This window comes from Homalodisca vitripennis, chromosome 8, assembly GCF_021130785.1.
Source record: "Homalodisca vitripennis isolate AUS2020 chromosome 8, UT_GWSS_2.1, whole genome shotgun sequence".
NCBI lineage: Eukaryota > Metazoa > Arthropoda > Insecta > Hemiptera > Cicadellidae > Homalodisca > Homalodisca vitripennis.
In genome coordinates, this window is record NC_060214.1 from 23,636,999 (window position 1) to 23,664,001 (window position 27,003).

At 36.8% G+C, this 27,003-nt stretch overlaps 1 protein-coding gene across 1 annotated transcript; it reads right to left on the minus strand.

The window, feature by feature from the left end:
• Positions 1-902: 902 nt before the first annotated feature.
• Positions 903-26,623, minus strand: LOC124367429 (RNA N6-adenosine-methyltransferase mettl16-like). The gene is made up of 6 exons (XM_046824237.1): positions 26,392-26,623; positions 19,154-19,367; positions 14,250-14,390; positions 10,746-10,911; positions 8,743-9,004; positions 903-1,770 (listed from the first exon to the last, which is right to left on the minus strand). Exons 1-6 carry the CDS (start codon positions 26,494-26,496, stop codon positions 1,042-1,044), a joined length of 1,617 nt encoding a protein of 538 aa, XP_046680193.1. The 5' UTR covers positions 26,497-26,623; the 3' UTR covers positions 903-1,041.
• Positions 26,624-27,003: the final 380 nt, after the last annotated feature.

Genomic DNA, 27,003 nt, shown 5'->3' on the forward strand with positions numbered 1-27,003 from the left:
TACCTCAACATGTAAATAAGCTACAGAGATACACTTTTTAAAATTACCTAAAAAATTATATTTTTTAATACGTAGTTAATAATTTTACACAGCATTAAGATTTTTTTAGAGTAGAGGTTAAGTATTTTAAATACTCTGCACCCGTGTGGCTTGGCGGGGTACAAGTTTGCAACATCGCTCAGTCCTCTTTGGCTGTTCCAAGGTCAAACGTATTATTGAAGCTGTAATGTCACAGACATACTGAAGTTTAATATTATCACGCCATGGTATTCATATAACTTCATCGCAAAATTATATAATTACATTAAATTCCAATGTTGCATCTCATGGTGAACAATGTGACAAAATCGTCCAGATATGCCAAGTAAATAAAGAACAAAATTATATAATTACATTAAATTCCAATGTTGCATCTCATGGTGAACAATGTGACAAAATCGTCCAGATATGCCATGTAAATAAAGAACAAAATTATATAATTACATTAAATTCCAATGTTGCATCTCATGGTGAACAATGTGACAAAATCGTCCAGATATGCCATGTAAATAAAGAACAAAATTATATAATTACATTAAATTCCAATGTTGCATCTCATGGTGAACAATGTGACAAAATCGTCCAGATATGCCATGTAAATAAAGAACAAAATTATATAATTACATTAAATTCCAATGTTGCATCTCATGGTGAACAATGTGACAAAATCGTCCAGATATGCCATGTAAATAAAGAACAAAATTATATAATTACATTAAATTCCAATGTTGCATCTCATGGTGAACAATGTGACAAAATCGTCCAGATATGCCATGTAAATAAAGAACAAAATTAAGGGGAATTCTTTGGTTACTTATCTTTTTAACTGGTAGACAAAATACTAGGTAAAATTAAACACTACAGAGCATATATTGCTTTATTTTTTATATTCAATAAACATAAAAATAGCTAATTAACATAAAAAAGGGAAAATAAACAACATTTCTGTACACAAGATGTACAAACATTTACAAGTCCATACACATCATATAAAACATACTGCTAATTGTCTGCGGGAGGGTTGAGGTTACTAGTCAGATACTGCAGCAACTGTTGGGCTGAGTTACGACCTCCAGGCCCACGCAACCAGTTCATTTCAACGACAGAGCCTGAACTGGTCTTCCTCACCACTAATGATGCAGTCAGCACAGGTCCTCTCTGAGGCCCGATATTCACCTCTGAACTGCCATTCTTCATCTTCAGTCTCTTCATGTCACTGTTGGCAGCATCCAAATCATCAATAGATCCACGTTTTTTTCCAATTCTGCAATCATCACCAACATCCGCCATAATCTTTTCACCAATTCCGTTTCCAACAACTTCTGCCTTTGTTTTTTCACCAACATCCGTCGCAATCTTTTCACCAACTCCATTTTCCGCAACTTCCTCTGTACTCTTTTCACTGACATTGCTTCCACAAAAATTGGTTGTTGCCTTTTCATCTACTCCAATTTTAATCTGTGATGATCCTGCAGTTTCTTTTGGTGGCAATCCTTTTTCATCATCCTTGTTTTCCTCTTTGATTTCAGTTTGATCTTCATTTTTATTATTTCCATCCACACTTGGTTCATTATTTTCTTCAGAATTTGGTGTGTTTAGTGTCTCTTTATAGCAATCTTTATTGTTTGTAATTTGGCGTGTTCTCTTTTCTACATTTGACCAGGTATTATTCATCGCTGTAATCTCCATGGTACATAGTTCTTCATTTCTTTTTAAAATTGAGTGAGTTATCTGAAACATAGCAATCAAGATGTTAATATATGTCCAAGTAGATGGGGAAATGTTACAAGCAGAATCAAATTAGCATACAGCACTTTTTAAATTTATAATATTATGGATGGCAAACTGCTTAGGTATACGTAATGTCGATAATGGAATTAGAAACAGTAGAATACATACATATAAATGTGTGACTAAATAATTTAAAACACTGTGTGTTGCGAATATCATCATTCAAGAAATTATCAATGGTGTAGTTAGATATTTAAACTATATAGTTTTAGTTTATATAGGAGGCTCTCTTAGCTGCTCTTCTTACGACACAGGCAGTGGACAGGACACCCACAATCGTTTTATCAATGGTGTAGTGAGGAGGCTCTCTTAGCTGTTCTTCTTACAACACAGGCAGTGGACAGGACACCCACAATCGTTTTATCAATGGTGTAGTGAGGAGGCTCTCTTAGCTGCTCTTCTTACAACACAGGCAGTGGACAGGACACCCACAATCGTTTTATCAATGGTGTAGTGAGGAGGCTCTCTTAGCTGTTCTTCTTACAACACAGGCAGTGGACAGGACACCCACAATCGTTTTATCAATGGTGTAGTGAGGAGGCTCTCTTAGCTGTTCTTCTTACAACACAGGCAGTGGACAGGACACCCACAATCGTTTTATCAATGGTGTAGTGAGGAGGCTCTCTTAGCTGTTCTTCTTACAACACAGGCAGTGGACAGGACACCCACAATCGTGTTATCAATGGTGTAGTGAGGAGGCTCTCTTAGCTGTTCTTCTTACAACACAGGCAGTGGACAGGACACCCACAATCGTTTTATCAATGGTGTAGTGAGGAGGCTCTCTTAGCTGTTCTTCTTACAACACAGGCAGTGGACAGGACACCCACAATCGTTTTATCAATGGTGTAGTGAGGAGGCTCTCTTAGCTGTTCTTCTTACAACACAGGCAGTGGACAGGACACCCACAATCGTTTTATCAATGGTGTAGTGAGGAGGCTCTCTTAGCTGTTCTTCTTACAACACAGGCAGTGGACAGGACACCCACAATCGTTTTATCAATGGTGTAGTGAGGAGGCTCTCTTAGCTGTTCTTCTTACAACACAGGCAGTGGACAGGACACCCACAATCGTTTTATCAATGGTGTAGTGAGGAGGCTCTCTTAGCTGTTCTTCTTACAACACAGGCAGTGGACAGGACACCCACAATCGTTTTATCAATGGTGTAGTGAGGAGGCTCTCTTAGCTGTTCTTCTTACAACACAGGCAGTGGACAGGACACCCACAATCGTTTTATCAATGGTGTAGTGAGGAGGCTCTCTTAGCTGTTCTTCTTACAACACAGGCAGTGGACAGGACACCCACAATCGTTTTATCAATGGTGTAGTGAGGAGGCTCTCTTAGCTGTTCTTCTTACAACACAGGCAGTGGACAGGACACCCACAATCGTTTTATCAATGGTGTAGTGAGGAGGCTCTCTTAGCTGTTCTTCTTACAACACAGGCAGTGGACAGGACACCCACAATCGTTTTATCAATGGTGTAGTGAGGAGGCTCTCTTAGCTGTTCTTCTTACAACACAGGCAGTGGACAGGACACCCACAATCGTTTTATCAATGGTGTAGTGAGGAGGCTCTCTTAGCTGTTCTTCTTACAACACAGGCAGTGGACAGGACACCCACAATCGTTTTATCAATGGTGTAGTGAGGAGGCTCTCTTAGCTGTTCTTCTTACAACACAGGCAGTGGACAGGACACCCACAATCGTTTTATCAATGGTGTAGTGAGGAGGCTCTCTTAGCTGTTCTTCTTACAACACAGGCAGTGGACAGGACACCCACAATCGTTTTATCAATGGTGTAGTGAGGAGGCTCTCTTAGCTGTTCTTCTTACAACACAGGCAGTGGACAGGACACCCACAATCGTTTTATCAATGGTGTAGTGAGGAGGCTCTCTTAGCTGTTCTTCTTACAACACAGGCAGTGGACAGGACACCCACAATCGTTTTATCAATGGTGTAGTGAGGAGGCTCTCTTAGCTGTTCTTCTTACAACACAGGCAGTGGACAGGACACCCACAATCGTTTTATCAATGGTGTAGTGAGGAGGCTCTCTTAGCTGTTCTTCTTACAACACAGGCAGTGGACAGGACACCCACAATCGTTTTATCAATGGTGTAGTGAGGAGGCTCTCTTAGCTGTTCTTCTTACAACACAGGCAGTGGACAGGACACCCACAATCGTTTTATCAATGGTGTAGTGAGGAGGCTCTCTTAGCTGTTCTTCTTACAACACAGGCAGTGGACAGGACACCCACAATCGTTTTATCAATGGTGTAGTGAGGAGGCTCTCTTAGCTGTTCTTCTTACAACACAGGCAGTGGACAGGACACCCACAATCGTTTTATCAATGGTGTAGTGAGGAGGCTCTCTTAGCTGTTCTTCTTACAACACAGGCAGTGGACAGGACACCCACAATCGTTTTATCAATGGTGTAGTGAGGAGGCTCTCTTAGCTGTTCTTCTTACAACACAGGCAGTGGACAGGACACCCACAATCGTTTTATCAATGGTGTAGTGAGGAGGCTCTCTTAGCTGTTCTTCTTACAACACAGGCAGTGGACAGGACACCCACAATCGTTTTATCAATGGTGTAGTGAGGAGGCTCTCTTAGCTGTTCTTCTTACAACACAGGCAGTGGACAGGACACCCACAATCGTTTTATCAATGGTGTAGTGAGGAGGCTCTCTTAGCTGTTCTTCTTACAACACAGGCAGTGGACAGGACACCCACAAACGTTTTGCACATTATCAAAATTATCTTTTTTGCTTTATTTATTTATTAACCCGTTCTTTGCCCTTGCTTAACTAGCGAATGATATAAATAAATAAACCTTTGATTTACAATTGTTATTGAGTTTATTTGTCACATACAGGGTTTCGTAAATTATATGCACATAAAAAAAATTATATCCAACATAGGAAAAATTGTGGTGCATGTTAAATTTGAATTTATACAAAAATAGGTTTAAATTTTGAAAGATTTGGAATCATAAATTGGGTAGATCTTACTTGAGTTCAAATCCAGTTTTAGTTTGTATGTTCCATTGACACTTATTCATTTTCCAATCATCCTTGTCGGTTTAGAGTAGATTTAATACTGGTAGTAGTAATCCTTGCAGATCTGAGAGTTCTGGTTGCCATCCAATATTCAAGTGTTCATCATCTAGTAAATGTCTTTTCTGTTCTTGGATTCAAAAATCGAGATTCACCAATTTAATACAAATAATAAAAGTATTACTGTATTTAATTAATAACTCAAATGTTAATTAACTTTTATGAGCAAAGGTTCTTTCCTTCTCCTATTAAGCCATCATTCAAAAGAATAAAATTCCATTATTGTAAAGTCACCAGCTGATCTAAATTCACTTTATAACTCCAGGTGCTGTAAACTTACTTTGCATAACAATCTCCTTGATATTAAGATTTAATGTATTCTGTGGTATTTGGTCTAAAGAAATTTTTTTTATCTGATGATTCAATTTTACAATAGTTTATGTATTTCTATCTTATATGTACAATAATTTGTTCTATGTTAAATTTTAACTCTAAAATAGGTTGCTAGTTTATCTTAATTTTAAAATCTATTGATTTCTATATGTTTATTGTAAATTATCCAAATTGTATGGGTGTATGTTCTTCTTCTTCTATGGATTCTGTGTGTGTGTGTGTGTGTGTGTGTGTGTGCGTGTGTGTGTGTGTACATATGTGGTATAAACTCCTTTAGTTATTTACTAATCTTTTATAAAACATAAAATAATATGAACTATTAACTTTTCAAAACAAAACTGTAACAACGTTAAGGATCTGGATGGTGAATGCACTCAAGAACTGCTGAACACATTTGTCGAAGCAACAGGGGACCCTACTATTCACACTCTGGTAAGGGTAACATCAGTACGACTGCTTTTGCACAAAACGCTGCAGTCATAGTGTCACGGAAAACTGCTCTCAAGATCCTTAATGAAGGTTGAATGAGAGTGGGATGGGTGAGGGAGCGACAGATAGAACAGCGATGTTTCTGGTGTTGGAGGTTAAGTCATGTAGCTCAGAGCTGTAAGAGCCCAGACCACAGCAAAGAACAGAGTGTTTGGACTGCAACGAGGTGGGGCATTAGGGTTGGTGATAGGAAATGCAGGGAGGTTTGACATGATCAAAAAATGGTTAGAATCTTGCAGCTGAATACTAGTAGAAGGAAAGAAGCTATGGATCTACTGATGGCAACTGGAACAAACACTGAAACTGACATCCTTTTAGTTAGTGAGCCGAACATTAATTCCCTAGGACGACCCGGGTGGAGAAGCTACTTCATATGTGATGCCGCCATTTTCAGTGCTACTGGGGTAACAGTGACTAGAAAAGGACAAGGAGACAGTCTGGTGGTCAGTTGCTATATATATCACCAAACAACCAGATGAATGAATTCACGGAAGCTGTCTGGGGTGCTACTCAAACAGAAACGAGGACAAGCTCTGATTGGAGGGGATTTTAATGCTAAGGCAGCGGAATGAAATTTGCCAATAACAGATGCCAGAGGGTAAGTGCTGTGTTAATGGGCTGCAGAGCAAGATTTCTATTGCCTCAACAGAGGAAGAGAACTTATTTTTGAGAGGGGAACCTATAGCTCCATCATTGATGTGACATTTGCATCATATGGAACGGCAGGTAGAGTAGAAGATTGGAGAGCGATAGAAGCAGAGACACTTAGTGACCTCCGATGTATCAAAATAGATTTCAGATGAGAGGCCAAGGTCATGGCAAGACAGCGAAACAGGAAGAGGGCAGTGTGTAGGGGAAATGATGTAATTGCAGGACTCAGAATGAGATGCTTGAGGGCTGGAAGAGCTCTGCAAAGAAAAATAAGAAGGACTAGAGGGCTGGAATGCATTCTTGAGAGGGATGGCTTGAAAACTGAGATAAGGCGTAGGAAGGCTGAATGCTACAAAGAGCTGCGTGACTCAGGATGATGTCTGGGGAAGAGATTACAAGCTGGTCACTGATAGATTCAATCGTGGCAATCCCACACTGGATCCAAGAACGTTTGAATAAGTAACAAAAAAGCTTTTCCCTTAGCATCCAGAAGCAGTATTTATGAGCTAGCTGTGGACATTCACCCAAGGGAGGTGTGTTGGATGATGGACCAGGCTCTCAGAAAAAGTAGCTTCTCACCCATCTGGAAGAAGGCAAAATTAGTACTCCTGAAGAAGGAAGGCCAGATGGTTTGCCTCTTAATACAGACCACTGTGCCTTTTGGATGCAGCCGAGAAATTGCTGGAACATCTATTGGCAGCAAGGCTTAGGACGGAGTTAGAGGCAAGTGGTGGACTTTCACAGAATCAGTACGCCTTTGATCAGGGTCTCTACAGTTGAAACAATCACAAAGGTCATAGAGCTGGTGAAAGCTGAAGTAACAGGTCCCCGCAGACACTGAAGAATACCAATGGTGATATGTTTGGATGTTAAGAATACATTTGGCAGCGCATCGTGGTGGCACATCATACATGGGTTGAAAACGAGGAGTATAAGTCAATACATGCTGGGTATGATACAGGACTACCTCAGCAACAAATGGGTGTTATCAGAGAATCCGAAAGTAGAAATCAAGATGTCCCACAGAGATCTGTGTTGGGACCAGTGCTTTGGAATGTCCTATTTAACAATGTTAAGGATGCAATTGCCAGTAATAGTGGTGGGGTATGCAGATGACCTGGCAGTAGTTTCGTCTGGAAGAACCGAAGAGGAGCTAGGTGCATGTGCAAATGAGGCAGTACAAAGAATAAGCAACTGGTTGAATGAACATATGCTGAAAATTTCCCCAACAGAAGACGGAAGTAGTGGTCATGTCAGGGAGAAGAGTGCTCCTGGAGCCAGTAACGATTGTGGCTGATGTGCTCATCATCACAGCAAAGGAGAGGATTGGGTGTACCTCTGAGTATGGTTGGACCAGTGGAGGACATTCCATGCACATGTACAGGAGGTGGTGCATCGGGCAGATATGAGAACTATGCCTCTTGGACAATTAATGAGAAATGTGGGAAGCCCAAAGCAAGGAACCAGATGACTTCTGTCATCTGTTATCACCTCGATGGTTCTATATGCAGTACCAACATGGAGCCAGGCTTTGAGACAAAAGATACTCGACCAGTTACAACACAAGGTTGCACTGCGTGCAGTGGATATAGGACAAGATCCACAGAGGCTGCTTTCGTCGTGGCAGGAGTCTCTCCAATGGAGCTGTTAGCTAGAGAGAGGACAGAATTTTATAATGGGATGAGTAAAGAGGAGGCCAGAACACAACTCATGAGACGATGTCAGGAGAGGTGGGGATCAGCAGAGAAAGGAGAATGGACCAGAAGGATTATCCCCCTACTATCCGCCTTGGGTCGAGCGTGGACACGGACACACTGACTACCATGTCACCCAGTTTTTAAGCGGACATGGGAGCTTCCGCAGCTACCTACACAAGATAGGCAAACTGCAGAGTGCTGGTACTGTCATGAGGCTGATGACAGCGGAGCATACATTCTTTGTGTGCAGACGGTGGCAGGCAGAGAGAAGAAATGGGGTGCAGCAAGTCACTGTGGACAACATTGTGGGGAAGATGGAGAATGAAGGGGCATGGGAGGATGTAGCTCAAATGATTAAGAAAATCATGACAAGAAAAGCCAGAGACGAGCCATGGGAATAAACAGATCCATAAATGAAGCAATGAATTAACTGAAAGCTAAAGACCCTGTGAGATCTGAAGTATACTGACTGGTGGTCCCGGCTCCTGCAGGATGAAAAGATCATAGGTTGGGAGGTTTTAGTAGGTGAGAGCTTCACATGCCTGGGGGAACCATCAAGGATAGGCTGTACCCTCTCGGAATGTGGTAGAGATTTCCCCCTCCCCTTGAAGGAAACAAAAGAAAAGTGCAACCTACCTGCAGTTTTGCTATTAACTGCAGTAACTGTTCCACAGTGCCTGGTAGATCTCCCCGTACTGTCTGTGAGAAGGGGATGTTCTGTTTGAGTGATTGTGAGCCCAGATCCAGCTCTGCGAAGCCTAGTGTCCAGGCCACCCCCCACCTGGTTGTACGTCCTTGGCAGAACATTTTACTTGACACACGTGTCACACCAGCCTTCTTCAGTGTTTCCATCAGTGTGGCTACAGTTGTCTCGTCGGCCACCTTGACCGTGTAAATCCTGCACACAATATACTGAGAGTTAACTGAACTGTATTCCCTAAGTAGATATCAAACTTAGTAGTAAGTAGGTAACTAATATACCATGACGTAGTAAATTACTAAGCTAATGAGATTAGCTACCCTTTACATCAGGTTCATGGCGTGCGTTATTTTCTGATATTTTTAGGATTTAAATCCCAATAAAATCAAACATAACCAGAGAAGATTTAATAATCTTTGTGGTTCTATATCTATTAATAGACAGCAGATTGTATCCGGTAATAGAACATCTCTGTGAGACTACTACGATATAATATTTGTTAGGTTTATAATGTACATTAGTCAATTTGCTACTTTTTTGTGTATGTTGGTGTAATACGTAAATGTTATATAATTTTACACAACGTTTCTGATTTTCTATTGATATAATAAATTTTATGTCTCTCGGCTACTTTTGATTGTTTTTAACATTGATACACACCCAGGGAATGATATTTATGGTTTTGCGCTAAACTTGTTCAGCAAACCACTAGTTTGTGTAAGTTAACTTTTTTCTATGAGTTTTAATATTTTTTCAGTTAAATATTCAAATTCTACATATTTTGGAACAAATATACACAATTGTACAACTGCATAAAGCATATGCATTTTATAGCAGTTTATAAAAACTCTTGCAAATCAGTCCAAATGGGCCTGCCAGTAGAAAGTCACTGTCCAGTTGGAGGGTTAAAATTATACCTTCTTCGCAAACAAAATCATACCCTCATGGACAACACAACTTCAAAGTAAAAAAAAATACAAAAAAAGCCTGTGTTTTCAAGTCACAACATGTTTTTATTTGGTCTACAGTGTTGTCATGGACTGAAGACAATATTAATTGACACCGATTTAAGTAACCGTTGAAGTACAAGCTGCTGATACAATTTCTATGTTGGTCATCACATCAATGCTATTACAATCATTTACATCTATCCAAATTTACAGTTATCAATATCTCGTGGAACTACTTCAACATTGTTAGCAGTGTAATGATACAGCTTATAGAATGTATAAGTATGGATTGCAGCAAATTACAATGAACCTGTCGTAGTGATAACAGATGAGGGAGGGGTGGTGCCGTGCACAGGTCAGACTGTCCACCGATGGTTCATAGATAGCAATGCCTCTGCATCCACAACAGATGATGCAGACAACCACTATACATCTTTTCTTTCAGAAATTTCACACAATCGATCAAGAACGGAATTCGGAAGAACACCATCAGTGGTAGTGAGTTACTACATACAACTGATGTCCGGTGGTCGTGTACCACAAGGATGGCTTGGTTGATTGTGATCACGCCAATACTGGTTACGTGACAACTTGGACTGACATTTTGGAAAGTTCGATCACGGCACTCAGAATCGTTTTGGCTGATATATTTGTGTTGTTATGATTCTGAATGCCTAATGTGTGCTAACAAGAAAACATATCATCTGAAAATATAACAAACATCGTTTATTCTAAAAAAAAATTGGACTTCCTCAACTTCCTCAAAACCGATCCAGATAATCCTTAGATCTGGATAACTGAGGTGTGGGTAAAATAGTTTGTACTGTATTAAACTATAACATAACATTAAATAATTAACATAAGTTTATGACTAATATTTATGTAATGTTAGTTATTATTTAAAAACAAAATCGATTGCACGATTCCAAAATGTTCTAGTTTTTTATTAGAAACTAATGCTAATTCTTACCGATGTACAGCCCAGTTACCTGATTTGCTCCTTCAGTTCAATACTGTCCAGAACAAGTGCAGTGAGCAGAGTCAACAGTTCTTCTCTTGATGTCAAATACCTCAGAGAGTTGCACATACAGAAGTCATAGACAACGCCTGGCTCCAGCACTCCTTGCAGAACTGTTCCTTTCTTAACAGCTCTCACTGGAACATCAGGCCTTTACACTTCAAAACTGGTTATGGCGAAAATACAACTATGTAATCTGAGCCTTCATTTTATACAAAATATGTCACAAGTCATAAAAACAAATACAAAAATAATGTTTCATGAAAATACTCAATTAATATTTAGTATATAATAGGTTAATAAATTTAGATAGTTACTATTATAGTTTACGTAAAATAAAGATCCTAAATAAGTGAAATAGTAAATGGCATAATGATTGCCATAGAAATCTTTTATAAATCCCTACAATTTCTAGGGTTAATAAAAGATTTCTACAAAATTATATACACAATTAAGGTATACATGATTTGAATATTTGTAGTCAGTGCGAAAACTAGAACCAGCAGAAAAACATGAATGTATCGTACAAGAACTTTCCAGAAAAGAAACAAACCGATACAACTGGCTTCACACTACGACAATTACATTATTTGTGGTTGACAAAATCCAATCATTTTCATTTATGAAGTAGAGATGAAATTCACACTCGACAGATGATCAAAAGCTCTAAACAATATATTAGTAAAATAAAAAAGGAACTTATTTTGCTTCTTCAACACAATTGAATCTACTAATATATGACAAGAAAAGAAAAAAAAAGTTTGATGCAGGAAAGATTTTAATTTGCGCTAACTCTCCTTCACAGGTTATATGAAATACTCGCCTTCGGCTCGCTGGGGGCTACGCCCCCAGGCCCCCAAAGTAAGTGCCCTAAAATTCGGGGATAAGCGGTATTCGGGGAAAGGTTATGTCCGAGCTTAAGATTAGGGATTTGGGAGTTAAAAGTTGACCCATTTTATCGAATTTTCCAGATTAATTTAAAGTTTTGACTTCAAACGCCTTTTGTGGCTTAACCGTTAGAGATACGAGAAAAAGTGACTGCACATTTCTTGTCGAAAATTTAATTTTGTCTTTCGATTATGCCATCAGATTTAAGCTACGACCTATAATTTAGGCAGTACAGAGCTTAGGACAAAAGACTGCACTGGGCAGTTTAAAAATATCACGTAAAACATAAAAATCAATACTTTAAAACGCGTTATGCGGCCAAACCGTTGAGGATAGGGCAAAATGTTACTGTGCCTTTTTTGTAGATCACATTATTTGCTAAATCCTGTTGAAAATTTGTTTTGAGCTACGACCAACCGTTTAGCCGCTATCAAGCCCGGAATGTAAATTTGTAGGCGAAAATTTCCAAATCTTTTCACTTAATCGCATTTTGCGGCCAAACTAATGGAGATAGAGTAAAAAGTCACTAAACCTCTTATGTAGATCACTTCATTTCCTATAGCCTATCTAACTTTTGTTTTATTTTGCCCTCCGACCAATAGTTTCGCCTCTATCGACCTCAAAAACAAACTTTTCACGTGAAAATTACAAAATAATTGCACATAATCACGTTTTACGGCCAAACCAATGGAGATAGGGCAAAAAGTCACTGGACCTTTTCTGTAGATCGTACAATTTGCTAATTTGATGGGTCAATCAGATTTGAGCTACGACCAACGGTTCGGCCGCTATCGGGCTCGAAACATTATTTTTATCGAAAAAATCTCTGGAATGTCAAATGTTCGAGCGTTTTGTCGCATAACCACGGAAGATAGCGCAAAAAGTCACTGGACCTTTTTTGTAGTTCACTCCATTCCTGACCATGAATTTTTCGTCAGATCCGAGCTAGCTCTAACGGTTCGCCCGCTATCGGGCTTACAAAAAAGGCCTGCAAGGGTGAAAAATGCATGAATTTTCTCGAATTTTTTTGAGGGGTTTAAAAGTAAAAAAGTCCGGTTTTCAGACTTTTCCTCCGGGTCATATTGTGAAAGGTACCTGCGTGCCAAATTTCAAGTTTCCAGCACTTCTAGAACTATGTTAGAATTTGTATCTATATATCAGTGAGTGAGTGAGTGAGTCAGTTTCACATGCGGCTGTATATATATTAGACTCGCCTTCGGCTCGCTGGGGGCTACGCCCCCAGGCCCCCTTTCGGGTATTAGCCAAATTCGGGGATAAGAATGATTTGGTGATAGGTAAAATTCGGACATTATGTCATACCAGGAAATTCCCAGGGGGAGGTTGTAACTTTACCAGGGGTTAAGACATCAGGGGGTTATCTGGTCATACCAGGAACTTCCCAAGGGGGGTTAAGAGATTTGGTTATAGGTAAAATTCAGACATGAGGACATGCCAGAAAATTACCTGGGGGGGTTGTAACGTTACCGGGGGTTAAGGCATCAGGGGGTGATCTGGTCATAACAGGAACTTCCCAAGGGGGGTGAAGAGATTTGGTGATTGGTAAAATTCGGACGTGAGGTCATGCCAGGAAATTGCCTGGGGGGGTATAATGTTACCGGGGGAAGTTAACACATCAGGAGGTTTAATTTACTCAGGAGGTTATCTGGTCATACCATGAAGTCGCCGGAGGGGGGTAAATGTTACCGGGGTTAAGGACACACGTGTGCCAATTTTCAAGCTCGGAATGTAAATTTTTAGGCGAAAATGTCCAAATATTTTAACTTAATCGCGTTTTGCGGTCAAACTAATGAAAATAGAGTAAAAAATTACTTAACCTTTTTTGTAGATCACATTATTTCCTAAATCTAATCTTCGTTTTATTTTGACCTCCGACCAATGGTTACGCCGCTATCGACCCCATAATCAAAATTTTCACGTAAAATTTACAAAAAAAATTGCACATAATCACGTTTTTCGGCCAAACCAATGGAGATAGGGGAAAAAGTCACTGGACCTTTTCTGTAGATAACGTAATTTGCTAATTTGATGGGTCAATCAGATTTGAGCTACGACCTACCGTTCGGCCACTATCGGGCTCGAAACTTTATTTTAAGCGAAAAAATCTCTGGAATGTCAAACATTTCCGTGTTTTGTGGCTTAACCACACGAGATAGGACAAAAAGTCACTGGACCTTTCTTGTAGTTCACTTCATTCCTGACTAACGATTTTTCGTCAGATCGAAGCTAGCTCCAACGGTTCACCCGCTATCAGGCTTATAAGAAATGCATGCAGGGGTAAAGAATGCGCGATTTTTGAGGAATTTTTTTGAGGGGTTTAAAAGTAAAAAAGTCTGGTTTTCAGACTTTTCCTCCGGGTCATATTGTGAAAGGTACCTGCGTGCCAAATTTCAAGTTTCCAGCACTTCTAGAACTATGTTAGAATTTGTATCTATATATCAGTGAGTCAGTCAGTCAGTCAGTTTCACATGCGGCTGTATAGTATATTAGATTATGCTATCTACACTAACAAAGTAGACAACCATACAATGGGCATCTACAGGACTTGATATCTCTAAGTGACAGTCACCTGTGATTCTATCGTTCAGTTTGTTCCTTCTTATGTTGTTGGAAGCGGTGAAAGCACTGTCCGTGTCCACCTCAGTAGCCAACATGCGCCAGTGAAACTGACGTGCAGCCAGGAGTGAGTAGACACAACTAGCTGTACACCCTGCGAGACAGAGGGAATAATTATACAATAAATATGTAATAGTAGTAGGTAAGGTCAGGGTACCTAAAACAGAGAATAAAAATTGAAACACCTCCACCTTCAAGCTGCCACGCCTACCGTTTGTAGTCAAGCTGGATGGATTTTTTTTTAGAAAAAGGAGAGCCCGATCCTTTTTTAAGCCTTATTCTGCCCATTCTCATGGGCCACTGAGTTGTGTGAGGATCTCATCAAACAGAATAAGGAGAGTCAATACAGTACAAGGTCAATGGTACCCATAAAAAGTATCAAACCAAATCAAATCACATTTATTTCCACAAAAAAACTGAAAAACAGAAGTAAATATGTATATTGAAAAGAAAACAAATGTAGCATTTGGATATCTAATGGTTATAACAAAAAATTCAAGTAATACAATTCATATAATTAACATTAAATAATTTAACGCTAAATAATATTAAAAAGTTTTAGATCACGAAGAAATAAATCCATATATTGAAATAAAGAGATAAATTGAAAAAAATATACATATACAGGGTGAGTTTTTTAAAGTGATCCAATAGCTAACTTTTTAATTACACGACTTAGCACCACACTTTAAATTTGGAACTTGCTCAATTTTAAGTTTCACTCAGGGATACACTTTCAAATTTTTTGAAGATGGCCGCCATTTTCCAATATGGCGGTCAACTTTAAAATCTCTTATGGAACACCCTGTATTTTATGTTGTTTTTAGATTCTACTCAACAAAATAATACATTTTTGCTTTTGAGAGTTTTTCAATATCTCTAATGGTTCAGGAGCTACGTGGACTGGAAGTTTTCATAATTTTTGCCAATATGGCGGCCAACTTTAAAATATTTTATGGAACACCCTGTATTTTATGTTGTTTTTATATTCTACACTACAAAATAAGACATTTTTGCATTTTAGAGTTTTTCTATATCTCTAATGGTTCAGGAGCTACGTTGACTGCAAGTTTTCGGATTTTTTCGGACTGATGATATACAATTTTAAATATTTTAAAGTTGGCCGCCATATTGGCAAAAATTATGAAAACTTCCAGTCCACGTAGCTCCTGAACCATTAGAGATATTGAAAAACTCTCAAAAGCAAAAATGTATTATTTTGTTGAGTAGAATCTAAAAACAACATAAAATACAGGGTGTTCCATAAGAGATTTTAAAGTTGACCGCCATATTGGAAAATGGCGGCCATCTTCAAAAAATTTGAAAGTGTATCCCTGAGTGAAACTTAAAATTGAGCAAGTTCCAAATTTAAAGTGTGGTGCTAAGTCGTGTAATTAAAAAGTTAGCTATTGGATCACTTTAAAAAACTCACCCTGTATACTCACATACCTAGTGAAAACAGCATTTAATTTGCTACATAATTTCTGTATAATTCAAAATAATATGGGAAAGGAGCCTACATGGCCTTAATAGCCAGTTCTAATCATGAATGAAAGTTCAATTACATCCACAGAAATCATATAATTGATTAAGATTATGGAGAAAGTAGTCCAAATTTATTGTGTTCGTTACAGCCACTTATCTATCATACAAGGTGATGTTTTTAAACCTCCGATTTCACGGTCAGACGCATGGCAGACCCGTGGTGTGCGGAGAAGTCGATCACACATCTGTCCTTCTATAACATTTGTCACTGTCGAGTTCAAGAAGTCAGTTCCACTGAGCTGTTATCCCATGAACACGGCCGCCTCTATTGATTCTCCCGCCAAATGTGAATGTTTTCCAGTAATCAAAATCCTTTTATTCAAAATAAGAAAATTTAAAGGTCTTGTTTAAAAAATTGACTAAGTCTTAGAGAAATCCGTAGACTCACATTAAGTGCTTTGTCTTTAGAATTTTCAGCTTCTCTTTAATTTATTGTTACAGAACGTTCAGGTTACATAAAGATTTGTGCTCGATGGGTGCTAAAAATCTTGACTGACACCCACAAAACTTGCTGAATGGCCTAAGCTGTGACATTCCTTGATTTGATTGTTGAATTTAACATTTAGCCATTTTTAAACTTTTGATGTGATTCACTCACAACACCATCACTCACGATAGTTTAGTGTATAGTCTGAGTAATTAAAAGCATATCAGTAATTGTTATTTGGGCATAAAAAGTTTAAAAACAAGTAACAATTTTCTTGATAAACCTTTACAGAAAATCTCTGCTTGGTTGTAAGTAGATTACTTTTATTGAATTTAATCTGAAATTAAAATATACTTTTAGATACTTAGTTTCATCTATTTCAATGCAACAAAGTTTAAATTTAAACTCAGCCTAAGCTTTCCCATGCACAAAATCAGTGTTTTTAAGCCATTACATACAGTTACAAGACGTCTACATGATACTCTAAGATGTCTCTCTCATACCTAACCTAAGGTATATATCAAACACACTCTTGGCCAAATCATTCGTTTGGCCAAAGACCTGATGGTTTTAAAATAAAAATAACACAACAATCAAAAGCGATACAAGATTTTTATTACTTATTTTAGAAGAGTGTTTATGGAAATTAGTGAAAATAACCTCAAACCAACCAAATTGCACAGTTTAATATCTGAAGATGACGTCCTTTAAATGGTGCTTCTCTAACAATGCTGGAGAAATGTTTGCAACTTTTTGGTTTACAGTCACATTCAATTCGACCAGTGTGGAGGGTTTGTTTGTGTACATCCTTGCTTTAAGGAACCCCCACAAGAGAAAAATCACAAAGGCTAAGGTCTGAACAGCAAGCTGGCCATGTGATGTTCCCAAAATTCAACATGATTTGGTCATTAAACTTGCCCCTCAAAAGGTTCATCACCTCATTGGCCGTATGAGCAGTTGCCCCATCTTACTAGAACCACATTCTCCTGCGCCTTAACGATTTCTCTGAAGTTCAGGAATCAGGAAGTTATGTAACATCAACAGATAACGTTGCGAATTGACCATAACTGTTCAACCACCCTCTTCACAGAAATACGGCCCAATTACAACTTTTTGTTACACTGCACACACAGTAACCCTGGGAATATGCAGAGGATATTTATGCAGTTGTTACGATTTGTAGCAGACCAATAAAGAAAATAATGTTTATTAACCTTTCCAGCGTTATTGACGCGGATCCGCGGAGGGCCACTACAAGCTCAAAACGTTATTGCTGTGGATCCGCGTTTTTGCATTCTTTATTTTCTTACTGCTATGATAGTTGAATATTTTGCCGCTAGATGGTTCTAGTAGTCATGCTACATACAGACGGGTTTCCCTGCCTCGAATTCTGTTACAATGGGAGTGGCAGTTGCTTCTAATTGGCCAAACGTCTAGCCGGCGTGGCCCCGCACCTTTCACAAAGTCATTGACGGGAGCTCCCGTCAAGGCATCTAGCCAGTTGTTAGTAAGAAGCGTCCGGTACACGCATATGTATTTCGGTTATCGCTAATTTTCTGTTGTGTCTTATTCTTTTTAAAGTAAATTATTCATATTATATACAGCAGTTTCCAGTATTTATTTAGTGTTTTTTACCATTATTCGTGTGAATGGCGAATCCAGACGATTCGGAATTTGAAGATTTGGTAATTCTGAGCAATTACTTGGTCAACCCCAAACTTTTTAATATTTTACTACTGTCATAAGGATGTTATCACAAAGCAAGAAACACAATTCAAGCCCCACAAGGCTGTCCTACAGGTTGCCGAGCGCTAAGAAGGTTCAAAGTCCACGCGATAACAGTGGCTTGCGGGAGACGCGCGGAATGTCAGTTGTGACAGCCCTCCACCAAATAAACACTCTTTGTCTACTTTTGTATTTTTCTAATTTTATTGGTTTGTAATATAGTATACGTTTATCTATAAAACTGTGTTTCATTCCCATACTTACTGAATAAATACTTACGAATAAATACATACTTACGGAAAAAAAAGAAAAAGAAAAATTATAAAAATATTAGTGACAACTACACTGCTATTCTACGATATTCTCAAAAGTTAAAAATTAGCCTAGGAAATCCAAAAAGGGCTAAACAAATTTTATTTACCGTTAAATAACTCTATTTTGACATACAGAAACGAAAATAAATTTAACTTTACACATTGGAAATTTTAAAAAATTGTAAGTTTATCAAAGATCAGGTCTAATTTTTCATGACGCTTAAAGGGTTAACAGAACAATGTACATGAAAATGTGCTTTGTCACTCAAGAAATTTTTTCTACAATACCTTCCACATTCTATAATTTTTAGGGTCTAGTTATGTGGATGAAAATGCAGATCAAAACACTATATTCATCTAACCAATCAGTCAGACAGGCACAAAGTAGCAGCTTGTTTACAGGCTGGTCGCAATGACATCGGATATGCTGTCAACTTTAATGTTGAACCAGGAGGTCTGATGTTATTTACCCAGAGTATAATTGTGTTATGAATAGGGACTCAGCCTATTAAAGCCGCATCAAAACGTCTACAAAACTGCTGCTGAACGGCCACCCAGGAATCGCCACTTTGAAAAATTGCCTCAACGATAAATTCACGGTGCTCAGCTGACCACTGCTCTAGTGTGTGGGCTGTAAAACATGCCTATTCCCATCACCTATTCAGCACACAGTACGGTGGCGTACAAGTTCTAACTCAGCTGTAACAACTGATAATGTCAACTAGTATTTTAAGAGTCTGGAGTTAATTTAACCAGAAGGGGATTAGTTGTTAACATCAACAATGTTTAAATGATAACTGTTGGCTTTACATTTAGTATACGAGTTAATTCATAGATTAAACTCACCAATTTCTACACCTTGGATGACTTCTGACGAAGTGTTCGCTGCCACAAGATCCTCTAGCCAGAGTAAGTAGTTCATGTACAGGGGAATTGTGGGGATCTGAGGATTTACTGGTATCTCCACATTCAAGTCAAAATCTTCTTTGAGTAAAGTAGTTGTCAGGGCTTGAAGTGACTTTGGGTTCTTGAAATCAAGAGAAACATTCCCCCATCCATCCTAAAACAAGAGTAACCCATTTTTCATTGACAAATTTGAACTATTGAGGCATTGAAAAATTAAATTTAGTATATTATATTATTTTGTACATAATTATGATTTTCATATATGTATTGCCTTAAACTTAGAATAAAAAATATTACATTCTGAACGAATGTGTAGTCATAATTAACTATGTGTTTAAAAACAACATATCAACTCTCCCTACTTAAAATTATAAGCATTCAACTTTCCTTAACTGATCAATATATCTTTTCTACCAAACACTGTCATTTTTTTTCAAAAACACTACTTTACCCAAACGTATCATCAATTTCCATTTGAATTTGTATTGGAGTGGCTTCAAGTTAGTGTACTGATCAATTTCAAATTCCCTCATAACCTTTCTCGTCTTTTTTACAAACTCTATAGGTTGTGTCATTTAGTAAATCCAAGGTAGTCCACACACTATTCCAACATTAATTGATAAGGTGAAATCCTTGTTGTAGCATGTTATCGTTCTCAGCTGTTTTACAAACTCTATAGGGTGTGTCATTTAGTAAATCCAAGGTAGTCCACACACTATTCAAACTTTAATTGATAAGGTGAAATCCTTGTTGTAGCATGTTATCGTTCTCAGCTGTTTTAATATTATTACTCAACCTTTCTTGGGTGTCTCCTTCTGCTGGTGATGTCTGAAGTAAACTCTTGACGATCTGAACTATTCTGTCAGCTTGGCCATTAAACACGGAAAGGAAAACGGCAATTGTTTTGCGAATAATATTTCTAATTCAAAAAGTTTTAACATTGACCCAATCTAAATTGTGAGATTTCCATTCTAAGTTTTTATTGAGAGTCAAACCTAGATACTTGATCTGACACGAGTAATACAAATACAAGTTTTTTTTGCATCAAAATAAGTTTTCTATATATTTTCATAATCAATTAATTGTGAGAACTTGATGAAAACGGTGACATTACTCAAGTGAACTCCACGCTCATCATTAGGATTGGATACCGAAGATAAACATTTGCATTTTCAATGACGAATGTAATGGTTTTTGATAATATCCATATTTGAACCTACTAGCTTATGGGCCTGACAAAGAGAGAAGCATTAGGATTCAAAAATGGAAACTTATTCCAATGACTATGTTTGGAACAAATCAACACCAACGTAAAATATTTGCCAATCCTACAATTGGAACCAATAAAAAATTCTAGAATATTATTACCAAATACCTACGCAGAAGAAAAAAAAAAATTGGCATTAATTTATACAACAAAATATATCGAATGCAGCTATATGGTTACTTAGACATTTCAGCTGTACATTATATTAAATATCATGTAACTACATGGATCGTCAAGCCAATCAGTGCCAATAATTTGAGATTTTTACCGTATCTGGTGTGCAAATGCTACGGCACTCAAGGGTTGATTGCAAATTTAATGTAGATAAATTAATTATTGTATAATTTTAGTAAATATTTACTTTAGCTACTTAACAATATTTGTTGTTTTTTCAACAGGAAAATTACTAAAAATTAAATTTATTAACCAAAACAATTAACTTTTGATTAATCCAATTAAAAAAAAGGACAAATTATTTTTTTTGCCATGTAAAAAGCACTAGTAGTTGAATGGGGTAATAGTGTTGCCTCCGGCTATCAACAATGTCTGCGGTAGAGCCTTTGCGCTGTTGGCGATAAAATAAATATATCTATCGAGGTGGTACTGTTAAGTAAAATACAAATTAAGTTACAAAAAAGTTGGACGATCTGTCACATCGGAATGGCCCTGGCCATGAGTGAGGGCTTCAGTTGCCGTACTTCTGGAGAAAAAAGAAAAACATACATATCCATATAGTACCAAATTCTAACTCATATCATATGAGCGCTCGTAAAGGTTATGTTTAACTTTGGTACTAATAGTAACATATTTATGATAACCTAATCTAAACCTACTTATATTACATAATAAGCATAAGTCGATAGGGACAGAGTGCACTACTTCTCATTGGCAGATCTTCCTTTTGGGAGACAGAAAACAAGAAACAATTGCCATACTGACATTTCACAATATGTCATATAAAGTCTGTTCTTTCTATTAATGTTGTGTTTTAGGGTCTGTGGTACGAAAAACTGCTCCAAAAATAGTGGATAATACCAAAGTAGCTTAGAAACTGTGGCCAAAATGATGAAAAACATAAAAAGTATAAAAAAAACTAAAATTAACTTCAAATGCAGTTGGTAGACCTGATCTTCCTGCTAAAACTAACTATATATATATATATATATATATATATATATATATATATATATATATATACAGTATATATATATATATATATATAATATATACTGTATATATATATATACAGTATATATATATTGACAACTCTGTTATTCCCTTCTCTTATACCTACCCCACCCAGAAATTCTAATTCGTCCCGGTCCACTAGATTGATGACTAGGTAATTGAGATATGGCCTAAAATTAATAAACTGTAATAGTTTTTGTGCAATACAAGCTTAAAGACACCAAGAAATTCTTTCCAAATATTAAAGTATACTAGTTCCAGAAATTGTTAAAAGTAGTTTTAGATAATGTGACTTAAGTTTAATTATACCCTTGGACTGGTTTATTATTGAATCAAGGTTGGTTTACCAAATTATCAATTAGAAACACCTAAACTATCGAATAAAAAAAACATTCTACTTAACCTAAAGTTATGTACAATGAATCATTGCCAGGTCTTTATATTGAGTAACAATATAGTACCAAATCCATTCAAATGAGCTTAATCATTTGTATGATATTTTATTAATTACTGTAAGTATGTTATTTATGTCAGAAGCAGGGTGACCAGACGTCCGGCTTTAGCAGGACATGTCTCCTTTTTAATGTTTGCCCTCCTGTCCTCTTGGCTTTTTAAAATTATGTAAACTGTCCGGCTTTTGGCTGACGGTAAAATGTAAAAAAAAGTAGCATTACGTAAAATAATGCTTCCAGATTTCCGAAGATGAAGCCATGAAAAGAATTATGGCAGCACCCACGTAATGCCATGGCATGTGAAATGCTATTGGATTCAGTTGTATGTTGAGTGTCACGACTCACTGTTGCTTCTATCCACTCAGCTTCTTATGCCACATACAACATAATAGCCTCAAATAATAGTTTTACCCATCAATATACATTTTAATAATATAATTTCCTTTTATTTTTCAATTTATATGTCAAGACAAATCCAATTTGAGTTTTTTGATCAGGGTTGCAGTATAATAAGCGGACACCAACACAATAGGATCAAGATTATCGATTTTAAATATCGATACTATCAAATACATTTGTCCTTTATATTGCCAGCCGTTTATTTTTTTTTTTCATTACTTACTGTGTAGGCTAGTGACGTCATTGCCAGCTGTTGTTATTTTGTTTATATAGGGAGTAGGCTAGTGAACAATGGCGATGAATATGCAGTTATTGGCCCAAAATGTATTTTTAAACATTGAGCATTTTTTTAATGGTAGCAAGACAAAGTGCTTGCTCCTTTAAATTCAGTGTCCAGTTTGTAATGAGGAAATGAAAACAACAATAAAACGTGGAAATCATATTGTGTTTTGGTGCAAGAAGAGTCAGAACCAGGGTAGACTTTAATAAGCGGCCTACACTCGTTATTCGATTGCTATTATCGAACAGTTCGGTTGTTTTTATCCAAAGGATAATTCGTTATTACAATTTATTTAACTTATCTTACGATTACAACTTGTTAGTTACAGTAATTTTAATGTAAACAATAAACAACAAGAATTAACTAATATTCCGAGACATTTAAAATAGCGATGAATATGAGGAAAATATGTGAGATATTTCTCACAAGTGACGAGATTTGTTTAAGTAGCTTCAACATGTGGGTATGGCTACTGGTAACACATGGGGAGAATTCTTTTCTCCATTTCACAAAAGCGGCTACGTATTAATATCAAGCTGGGCAAGTTTTAAATATTGTAAGATTTCTTTGATATTAAAGTCTAGGCCATAGTTGGTTTTGTTATGTTATTGTAGAGTTTGTGTATTTAAAATTGTTAATGTACGAGATTCTTCTTGTTACGGTAATTTATTATAACTCTTACTGTGTACGATTTTTACAGTTGGATAATATATCGAATTGTTCGATAATAGCAATCGGATAGCAAGTGTAGGCCGCTTATTAAAGTCTCCCCGTTTAAGCTGCAATTGCATTTTGTGAAACTAGCCAAGAAAATACAACACTATTGAGAAAAGCTCTCGCATAATTGCGACAAAAGCAAGAAACTAATCTTGATAAGTATATCAGATTTTGAGAATAAGTTTACAGTGTTGAAAATATTGTTTTTCAATGATAAAAAAAAGAAGAAGAAACACTTTTTTATTGAGGCGAAATCAGGACCATATGGTCCTTTCTTACATTTAACCTCTTAAAAAATTAATCTTAATAATGCACAATAAGGCTAATTATAATAATAAACTATAACTTACACTTACGGTATTCCATTCACTCTTCCATTCACACAGTCATGATACTACAAGTATATAAAATATTAGACAACATGCCGCAATGACGCCCGACGAACTGTCTGGTTGGAAAATGCCAGCCTACTCTCAGATCATAAAGTATAGATACCCGATTTGAATGTTAACCACAAAATAATATACCAAAATTGCAGGAGTTATGTAAAAATATAGCTTGTTTATTTCTGCGTCTTGACATATAAAGTAAATTATTAACAAACAACCAAGTTTTGTGCCTGTAAGAATAATTCTTCTAAACTGCAATTTTTTAAATTAATTATTCAATGTTAAATCCACAGGTAGGGTACGATAAGCGGACCCGGTTTTTTATATAGAAGAATATCATCGATACCTAATATTCGCATCTCAAATCCTAGACTATCAATCAATATAAAAGTATCTATAGTCCTCACTATCAATCATATGTTTTAAATTAAAATATGAATTTAATATTTACAGTGATCAAACAAATTATTATAACCAAGATTAGGACAACTGAAAACAACCATATTTGCTCCTCTCACAGTTACAGTTGTTTCTTTCCCGCAAATTTCATAAAATGGGTTTTTCGGTACGAGTCCAACATGTTGAAGCCACGAAAAACACGTCCTATCATCTTTCAAAGCAATGTCGTGTAGTTGTCTAAAATTACTGCCATTTATAATAATCAAATTTTACTTATGTAAAATTGAAATATTACCTTACGTGTATTATTTGAAAGTGTTTACAGCTGTTGATATAGATTATTTAAGTTAATTGTTCAAAATAATAAATTAGTATCAATTTATTATGTCGATGGTTATGATTAATTAATATCGTTTACCAATTTTGACATAAAAAACCGGGTCCGCTTATCGTACCCTACCCAAATCCACTATTGGAAACCTAAAGCCCACATAAAAAAAGCTTAGGGAAAAAGGTCAAATGTATTAAAACAATATTTGATTTGGTAATTGTCATATTAACGGCCGGAGCGGCAAAATACGAGTTCCGTTATTAACTTATTGGAATCGTCCTACAAAACAAAAGAATATAAGGTTTGATGGGGTGGAAATGAGAAATAACGAAATTCTAGAACATAAAAAATGGAACAACTGTTCAAGCGCGGAGCAATATTTCTATGTTCTACATACACATCGGGCATCACGTGACCTTTTGTAACCATCATTCACCTTCGTAATGACGTCATCGGATGCGGAGCCATCTTTAAAAACGTAAATGAAAAATAATACTGAAATGAGCATAATTTTGATCCAAATGAACAATGTTTTTCTTAAATTTCAAGCTACAAATTAAATAGTTGTTATCGAGTTGAGACGAATGCCTCTGGCCATCAGCGTGGGCTTCAGAAACACCTGGCCCGCACTGATGTCAACAAAAGAAAAACATCCCTCGAGATAGTACCTATCAGTAAAATATCAAATTCTAGAGGGGCTGATCAGAAATATAAATTGAACTGTTATGGAAAGGCTTATTATGCACAGTGTAAAAAACTTAATAAATCATGAATACCCCTAATATGAATACGTATATTAAATGGACATTAATAGAGAACACTTACCATTAGTGTGTTCCACTGAATGTACAGAAACTAAATAATCTCGTTTCGGTCAAAACGTAAACTCTTAACATGCCCGACAAAACACTCTTGACACACCACTTCACTACGATTGGTCGAACTAGTGGATGGTTGATCTATGATCGTCACGCACTCACTCGATCCAAACTACAGTAACTTAGGCTACACGATATCTAGTGAAGCACTGACTTCTGCCCTGGAGTGTTCAGATAACAGATATGCTATCAGTCCCACCAGCAGATAATATTTACAGATATCCAGACACAGCACACAAACAGAACATTAAGAACTTAACTATTTATGTATATACCCTCTAAAATCATGTTATTTGTCATTTGCACCCCCTAAAACCATATATATTTTTTGTTCAGGAGGATGAGCAGAATAAGTTGATAACGTCAAATTCATGATTTGCCACCTCGGCCTTAAACTTATAATATCCTTTGATTTATTACAGCTTCCTCTTGCAGTACGGGCACGAGTGGACAACACACACACAATCTTTGCAACACACATCCCTTGATACTCTGGAGGTTTGTGTGTTTCAATGAGCAGGCACAAGCACAGTAAATTAACAAAATCTTTTCAATTTTAGTAATGTGAAAAACAATAATTTTAACTTGTGTTTACATATATAAATGGCCTTTAAAATAAAAATGACTAAGCTTAATAACATGGCCAACGGAACCCAGGTAAGAACAAAAGCTAACAAATAAATACACACAGCTTTTATCATTCATCTTTAAATTATTACTTATATATATATTCACAGTTGAATTTCTGTTCAACATGTTGGTTTTTCAATAGTTTAGGTAATAATTAATAATAATGGATCCCTTGTGGTGTAGCCGCTTATTAAACTGCAGCCTAGCTCTGAATTTCTAATTGGCCCTTATGATAAATGCATACTTACTCTCTTAACAAGTTTATTAAAATCAGGATACTTTGCTGCCAGGGCTTTGAAGTCTGGAGGTTTCCTGTATTTGTTTCTAGGGTGCATAAATTTATTTAAAGACATTTTACTCCTTGAATTACTGCTAGAAAGGCACAATCTAGTGATAACAAGCTATAAGTTAATGCACAGCTGTTATTCTATGGTTGTCAAACCATAAATTCTAAACCTAATCTGTATTGCAGGTAAGAATTAAGATTTGTATACGTTCAAACAACTTGAATAATGATGAATATACTCGCGACTGTAATTTTATTACAGTACTCTCTACTGTTGAGCTATTAAATTACTATTTTAGTTACACATGTTAAGATTAACGTAAGTAATACAAACTCAAATCCAACAATCAACCGAATCAACATATCTGGAGCCGGTTTTTTTTTACGCTGTGGCTATATGGCCGGCTACCGTCTGTAGTTTAGACAGACGGGCTACGAGTGGTGACGTCAAACGTGACGTAACGAAAGGGCAGCCATAACTGACACTTTACACCACTGCCTTAGAAATATAAAAAACACAATTTGTAGACTATTTTTAAATTGCATATTATGCATTGGTAACGTATTGAACGGT